Here is an 8260-nt window from a genome sequence, read left to right as displayed (position 1 = left end):
AAGGCCAGGTTGGACGGGGCTTGGAGCAACCTGGGCTGGGGGGAGGTGTCCCTGCCCAGGGCAGGGGGGTGAAACTTGGTGATCTTTAAGGTCCCTTCCAACCCAAACCATTCTGTGATTTCAAGGCAAACGTATCCCAGAAACAGCAGCTCCTCTTCCAGCCCGTAACGACTCAAAGCAGGCAAATACGCTGGATAAATATTTCTGTTGGTTGTTGCAGGTCAGGGGTAGTTTGTGGATAACCATCACGAAAGAACCAGCAGCCTCTGATCCACCGAAATAAATTTTTAATGAAGTTGGAATAATAGAGAAATCCCAGCACAGCAAAGGGTTCATACTGCGAGAACGGCGAGCGCTGGGCTAACCTGGCAGCCGTCTTCGGAAAAGAATAGGAAAGCTTGTACAGGATTCAATGAATAAGCAATTAAAAACTGGAGTGTAACGAATGACATTCATGGCAGGTTTATGAGGAGACAGAGCCTGTCAAAACAAGCTTGGTCTGCTTCTTTGGAGTTGGTTTGTTTGGTAACGGCACGAAAGGAGCAGGTTCTTACGAAATGTTTGGTTTAATGCTGCCTGGTCTCGGTGCTACACGCCGATTAATGGAGAAACTCTAAAAATAGGGCATCAGCTGAGAATCATCTTGGAATGACAGTGCCCCGCTGCATTTTTGCTATTAAGCACGTGAATACTACACCGGTGACTGGGATGTAAAAGTAACTTACAATCAGATGTTCAAATAACGCAAAGACTGACAGAGCAGTCAACCAGGAGAGAGCGGAGGCAGCCACGTGGAGCAGCGGGGACCTCGGGATGTGCCTGCTCCAGACAAAAAAGGCCAAACCCACCACCAAGATACCACATCTGTACCTCGGGCTGGTAGAAAACAGACTTGATTTCCATGAACGCAACAGCTCTGGAGAGTGCAGTGCAGCATCAGCCCGGCATGGTGAATAAACAACCAATTAACGCCTATCTGCAGGAACGGAGGAGGGATGGGGGAGGAGAGAGAAATGTTTCATCCTTGGTCTGCAGGGCCGGGGAGGCGCAGGGCAGAAGGGGATGCATCCAGCTTGTGCCTTGTGCTTCAGAGGGAGGATGCTGGAAGTTGAGCATTAGTGGGATAAAGAGCCACAAAGATGATATGAGATGGTAAAAACCACCGTGCAATGAGAGGTGCCAAGAACGGCCTTCTCAAAAGTAAGACTGAGAGGTGCTTTGACTGCAAATGAGCTTTCGAGGGCAGAAAGTACCTGCCCAGCAATGGGCAGAGATGTTCCTGGTTTCATGTGCTGTAGACACCACAATGGGGGAGCCCCGCTGCCCCAGCTCAGACCCACATATCCCTGGGACAAGACCTACAGCATTGGGGAGCTGGGGGAGATTCTTTGTGCTGAGGGGAGACTAAGCTGATGGAAGAAGCCAATTCTCATGGGGTGTTGGAACCAGATTCCAGCTCACTGCAAGTCTGGCCATCCCTTAACGGTGAGAAATAAAGTTAATGACACTGCTCAGTTCATGACAGGCTGAGAGAGCTGGAGGTGTTCAGCCTGGAGAAGAGAAGGCTCCGGGGAGATCTTATTGTGGCCTTCCAGTGCCTACAGGGGCTCCAGGAGAGCTGGGGAGGGACTTTTTACAAGGGCATGGAGTGATAGGATGAGGGGGAATGGCTTCAAATTGGAAGAAGGGAGATTTAGATTAGATACTAGGAAGAAATTTTTCCCTGTGAGGGTGGAGAGCCCCTGGGGCAGGTTGCCCCGAGAAGCTGTGGCTGCCCCCTCCCTGGAGGTGTTCAAGGCCAGGTTGGACGGGGCTTGGAGCAACCTGGGCTGGTGGGAGATGTCCCTGCCCAGGGCAGGGGGCTGGAACTCAATGATCTCTAAGGTCCCTTCCAACCTTCGCTGTTCTGTGATTCTATATTGAAGATGGGGTTGCAGCACGCAAGCAGCAGTTGAGCTAGCTAAGATCACAGTGGAAGATATAGAGATGTAGACTTAATCCCAGGCTGCAGCCCACTCCCCTGCAGCATCAGCAATCGCTGCTCAAAGGTAAGGCTGCTCCTCTGCGGCAGCCCAGGCCCTCACGAGTTGAAGAGAAACTGAGGAAAATGCCCAAAATGATGAAAATGATAAAAGAGAAGGTCGTCCTGGAAGCAGAAGAGGCTCTTGGCTAGCTGATACAGCCAACCTCTTTGCACACTCAGCTCACCAATGGAAAAAAGGCGCTTGAAGCAATTTGGCTGAACTAACTGGATATTTATTTTGTGTTGGGTATTTGGAAACTTCTAAGAGACTTTGTTCTCCTTGAAAGTAGAAGGAGTTACCTAAAATGCTCACTTGCTCAGCCTCTAACTGGTGCAACCTGCTGGTATGCCCTGGCCTTTCCAACTCCCAGTTCCATGGAGGACCGGTGACGGTTCTTCATTTCCAGATGCAGAAAAACACCACTTTCTGCTTTTTATTGCATCTTTCAAGTGGACTCTTTTCTTTCAGGTTTTAAGACAGGAAGTGAAGGGACTGATCCTTTGTGAGCAGAGCATGCATAATTGCTGTCTAGGAGGTAAATTGGGTACACCTTGACATGCAGTTTGTTAGGGCGAAAGCATCTGATTCAGCTGGCGTGTTTTCATTCCCTTCGGCTGGGTGGTGATGGAGGGATCACCATGGATGGAGGGAAGCTCTGTCCCTTCATGTCGTCCAGCTGCCGGCTGCACTAAGCCCATGCAAACACATGGTGCGTGCTCGCACCAGGGGAGTAGAAAGTGAAGGAAGACATTGAAGGAGCATCCAGTCAAAGATGCTGTCAAACACTGCTGATCTGGGTGCAACATGAAGAGCAGGTTCCAGAAGCTGGAGCTGATGCTGGCTGGGGAAGGAGGTGGATCTCCAGGTCTGCATCTGTCCGTGTCAGGCTCCCATCTCCCATCCCATTGGAGCACAGTGTTCAGTTCTGGGCTCCCCAGTTCAAGAAAGACAGGGAGCTACTGGAGACAGTCCAGCGGAGGGCTATGGAGATGCTCAGGCGATTGGGAGCACCTCTCTGGTGAGGACAGGCTGGGAGCCCTGGGGCTGTTCAGCCTGGAGAAGAGAAGGCTGAGAGGGGATCCCATCAATGCTGATCAATATCTAAAGGGCGAGTGGCAAGAGGATAGGGCAGACTCTTTCCAGTGGTGCCCAGCGACAGGACAAGGGGCAACAGGCACAAACTGGAACACGGGACATTCCATCCCAACATGAGGAAAAGCTTCTTTCCCTTGAGGGCGGCAGAGCAGTGGCACAGGCTGCCCAGAGAGGTCGGGGAGTCTCCCACTCTGGAGCCATTCCAAACCCGCCTGGATGTGTTCCTGCCCAACCTGCTGTAGGTGAACCTGCTTTGGTGGAGGGATTGGATGAGGTGGTCTCCAAAGGTCCCTTCAACCCCTGCCCTTCTGTGATTCTGTCTGCTGCCCACAGCCCCTGAGGAGTCCCTTCTCACATGGACCCTGGGAGAGTTGGGGGCTGAGGAAACGATTCAGATCTCCTATTCCATGTGCCCACCACTCATGAACTTATTGACCACCACAACTGCGCTCTCTCAACGCAGGTGCCTAAAGGAGATGGTCTGAACACAACTTAAAGTGACCTCTACTACACACGGCTTCTGTGGTGGAGCTGAAACCTGCCCACAAGACCCCGGACCACTCTTCTGCCTGTATCCACTGTCCATCCCCCACCCAATGCATCCACGTGGGCTGGGACCCTCTGGGGGCTCCTTTACCTTTCTCCTCCCAGACAGCAACTGAATACAATAAGTTTTTTTTTCAACTGTCTTTCTGCTATTCAAGCTCCTGCTTAAAAGCAAAACAAAGGTACATTTTTTTTCTCTCAGTTTTTTTTGCGGGTTTTTTGTTTTTGTTTGCATTTTTCGTGCCTTTATTTTTTAATTCTGTATATTTAGCATGCCTGCCCTGCATGCCATCTGTCTGTTTCCTCATTTTTTTTGGCTCCGAAGGAAGCTTTTGCATGAACATGCACCTGGGAGATGTTGAGCTCCAGCTGGGGAAGACACTGGATTTCAGAGCAGAAACATTAGTGCAGCGTCCAACCACAAGCAAGAGCCCTTCCTCAGCTTTTTTTTTTTTTTTTCCTTTCCCCTCTTAATTTCAGTGTAAATGTTCTGTGGGACAATTCATGTGTGCCACTTCATGTTTTTGTGGAATTCTCCCATATTTTTGCAACGATGGCATGGACAAATGTAGGAAATACAACAAGGCTGACAGAAGGGACAGACAAACTTTCTTTCTCTCGTGTTCACTATTAATGTGGGGGCAAAACTTAGACTGTAAGAAACCTTAAAAAATATTCATAACTTTGCACACACTACATAAGTCCTGGCAACCACCATAGTATCTATGTGAGAAAAAAAATTACAAGAATAAGATAAATAAATACTTGCAAAATTTGCAAAAGCCGGGGAACTGCATTTAGGTATCAACGTCCACCTTGATAATTAACTGAAAGATTTCTGTTTCTCTAAAACACACGCAAATTGTATTCAACCAAAGTGCAGCACCTTGGGAGAAGCATGGCATAGACATGGCACTGACCCCCATCTAGTTGCTGGTGGTCAGCATCCTCACTCGCCGAGCTGTCACATTGCATCTCAGCTTCCTTGCCTTTCTCAGGAGACATCACCAATGTCTTCATCACCCTCCAACCTCCACACCAAACAGGGATGTGGCTCCAGCTCAAGCAGGAGCTCCCTCTTCCCACTGGAGAGGACCTGGAGGGTCAGTGGGAAAGAAGGAAGGACAGACCACGCTCTCACCTGTTGGTGAAGACTTTGCTGTAGTTGAACACCTGGATCTCCAGGATCTCGTTCCCGTCGATATTGCTTGCCACCGGCCAGCGGAAGGTCTGTGGAGAAAGGACGGGAGGGAGATGTCAGGCTTGTTTCAGGGAGCTGCTGCAGAGGTGAATGGGGATGGAGCTATGACGACCATGGAAAATGGTTAACTATCCTAACTAGCCAGATGACCATGGGAAAAGGCTAACTAGCCTAACTTTTTCCCAGCAAAAAGGCAGGCAGGGCTGTTTTACACCAGTCTCAATAAGAATGTGCCTCAGTGCCAAGTATTTTGTATATATAGTATGAATATTAATATACACTCTATAAATATGTATAAATATTTTATATATACATGTTTTACATTTATACATTTATACATTTACACACCTATACATCTATACATTTATACATATACAAAAAATACATGTGTGTATATATATAAATCTCTTTTCTTTGTGGGTTTTTTTTTTGCTTCCCAAGGCAAGAAGTCCATCTGCCAGGCTAAACCGCCCGAGCTGGCCTCAGTTTTCCAAGCCACGGGTCTCCTGTGGCCTCCCGAAGCCAAGCACACCCCATTGCCGGGCAGCCCTCGCTGCATCGATGGGAGCGGGATGTGACGCCCCAGGCGCGGAGGCAGCGGGGTTGAGTCCTGCATCCCTTGCAGGCGCGGCGGGACCGCATTCAGAGCCTTGAAAGGAAAGTGCTTAGCAAGCAACTTCACAGGAAGAAATTAGTGACTCTTCAGAAATATGCCAACACTCATTTTTAAGCTATTTTTTCCCCCCTTTTTGTGTTTTCTGCAGTGAGTCAAGGAAGCAAATGAAAAAAAAAAAAAATCATTAAATACGTAAGAAAACTAGAAATGGCCTCACAGCAGTGATATAGTTTTGCTTATGGTCCATCCCGACTCAGCATTCCACAGCTGGATTTACTCTGGGTTGTCCATCGTGAGGATGGAACCCAGCCCTTCCCCTCACAGCACGGGCACTGCTCTCTGCTCACTCCATTGGCCAGTACTAGCTAGGTTGATAAATGCAACCAGCAATCCCAACGTTAATCACGAGATGCCTGTTCCCTCCTGCCATCACCACCCTTCTCTGGGCTGAGAAGTTGTCCTACCCTGACTGTTCAGGGCTCCTGGTCCGGTGGGAGGTGTCCCTGCCCATGGCAGGAGCGTTGGAACTAGATGATCTTCAAGGTCCCTTCCAACTCTAACCGTTCTGTGATTCCATGATCCTAAGTCCTGCTGTACAGTTCGGTCTTCTGTAATCATAGAATCGTTTAGGTTGGAAGAGACCTTTAAGACCATTGCATCCAACCATGACCAGACCCCAGAGCTCAAGCGTGGCTACCAAGATAAAGTACAGAAATAAGGACGTGTAGGTTCCCCTCTCTCGGTTAGAGCTTTGTCAGGCAGCAAAAGAACAGTTTTGGAAAGCGCGGTGGCCTAGAAAGGCTCCCGAGATCCCCGCTGAGCAGCCTGGCTGACAGCTTTCCGCACCGAGAACCTCGTCCGGGGATGTTCACGCTGCAGCCCATCAGCAGCAAACCCCCGGAGGGCACCGACACGCTATGCGCGGCGTGGAGGAACACGCTCCATCTGCCGAGCTCTGCGACGTGCCCTATCATCCCGGGAGAGCTCCTCGCACACCTCCAGCTCCACAGGGACTCGCCTGTCTAGAGCCGCTGAAGCGATTTGCTCAAAGCACTTCGACTTTTGCCTAAAATCCTGGGGAACCCAATGCAGGGTACCATTTTCCACCACAAGAAATCATCCTTTCACGGTGCAGTCCCTGGTTTCTTGGGGCTGGGCTTCGGAAAAAGGTTCAGATCCAAATTCTGCCGCAGATCCCCTGGATTTGGCTTAATCGCTTGGGACAGAATGCAGATGCTTTTGGTTTGGGGCTTAAAAATGAGGGTTGGGATTCCTCCACCTTGCCTTAGATGCTTAGAGTTTACCTACCTAAATCAACACCCTTCCTCTGGATTCTCCATCACTGGAGAAACTCTGGCACATCCCGGGTATGAACCGAGCCGTGGCTCACCTTTGGGAGGGGACCACACTCCTTTCTGGACAGACTATCCAGCCATGACTATATGCCTCAGATTTGGGAAAGGCACCTTGCTCTGGAAGGTGTCCGGAACCCCCCTAACCCCTCCCCGACAGGACAAGGAATGGCCATGCAGACCCTCAAGCTGCGAACAAACTTCTGCACCGTGTTCCCCAGCCCATGACCCATGCTCTGCCGGTCTGCCTGGTCGCCCTCAGTCTCCTCCTGGTTTTATCCCCGTTATTGGAAAACCACTCAAACCCACTTTGGGCGCTCAGCCATGATTTTTACAAACTTATTTTTTCCCCCTTTTGTTTTACAAACGCGCTGTCCCGTGCACCAGTGAATCCCCCGGGGTGTTGCTCCCCCTGAGGCTGCTCTCAGCCTCTCTGACCGCCCCTTGATTTTGAGTGTTTTGGAGAGGCGGGTGGTGGATCTGGAGCACCCAGACCACGTCGATCACCTTGTGGGTGGAGGTCTGACCGTGGTAAGTCAGCCCAGCGGCCAAAGGAAGATGCAAATCTCTGTGCTTATCGCTCTGAGTTACAGCCACCTCAGCCTCGGCAGAAAAAATAAAAACAGCTCAAAGGAACTGTGTGATACGGTTTCCCTCCTAAGATAGCTATTTTTTTTATTATCATTATTATTATCTTTTAAGCCTGGGAAAGATTATTGCAGTCGCTCAGCCTGACCTCATAAACAACCCAGTCTGCAGATTTTTGTGTTTCACTCAAAGGCTCCTAAATCAAACAGAGATATGCCTTGTAGCGCACTCAGAATATATTTTTAACAGGGAAAAAGTTAAAAAAGACATCCCAGACTTCAAGCAACGGCATTTAATTACGCTTCCAAGTAAGCGGTTTCCACAGCTGATTGCCTTCAGTGATAAACCTTTGCACCATGCTTCTGCTTTGAACGTACGGACTTCAGCTCCTCAGCCTGTGCCCTGTGTTCTCCCACCAAGCCAAGGTGCCCCCTAAAGTCTTTCATTTGGCGTTTTGGATGTTGTTCCTTTCTGCCCGCGGAGATGCACCAACGGTCCTGCACCTGCACCCGGGTCAGGGCAGTCCCCGGTCCCAGCACAGACTGGGGATGGAGGGGTGGAGAGCAGCGCTGCCGAGAAGGGCTCGGGGGTGTCGGGGGGGGATTGTGCCCCTCTGCTGCGCTCTGCTCTGGGGAGACCCCCCTGCAGTGCTGCCTCCAGCTCGGGGGCCTCAGCACAGGAGAGACATGGACCTGGTGGAGCGGGGCCAGAGGAGGCCCCGGAGATGCTGGGAGGGCTGGAGCCCCTCTGCTGGGAGGACAGGCTGGGAGAGTTGGGGGGGTTCAGCCTGGAGAAGAGAAGGCCAAAAAGGGGAGAGCTCAGAGCCCCTTCCAGTGCC

At 50.5% G+C, this 8260-nt stretch overlaps 1 protein-coding gene across 1 annotated transcript in view; it reads right to left on the bottom strand.

Annotated features, from left to right (window-relative positions):
• The window catches only part of OTOF (otoferlin), a 134566-nt gene that overhangs the window by 94556 nt on the left and 31750 nt on the right, over positions 1-8260 (bottom strand). Inside the window, exon 3 of the mRNA XM_009890366.1 lies at positions 4807-4895. Coding sequence (XP_009888668.1) covers positions 4807-4895 — 89 coding nt within the window. The remainder of the gene's footprint in view (positions 1-4806; positions 4896-8260) is intronic.

This window comes from Charadrius vociferus, unplaced genomic scaffold, assembly GCF_000708025.1.
Source record: "Charadrius vociferus isolate BGI_N301 unplaced genomic scaffold, ASM70802v2 scaffold647, whole genome shotgun sequence".
Classification (NCBI taxonomy): Eukaryota; Metazoa; Chordata; class Aves; order Charadriiformes; family Charadriidae; genus Charadrius; species Charadrius vociferus.
Note: the sequence above shows the minus strand (reverse complement) of the source record. Positions and strands in the feature narration are given on the sequence as shown.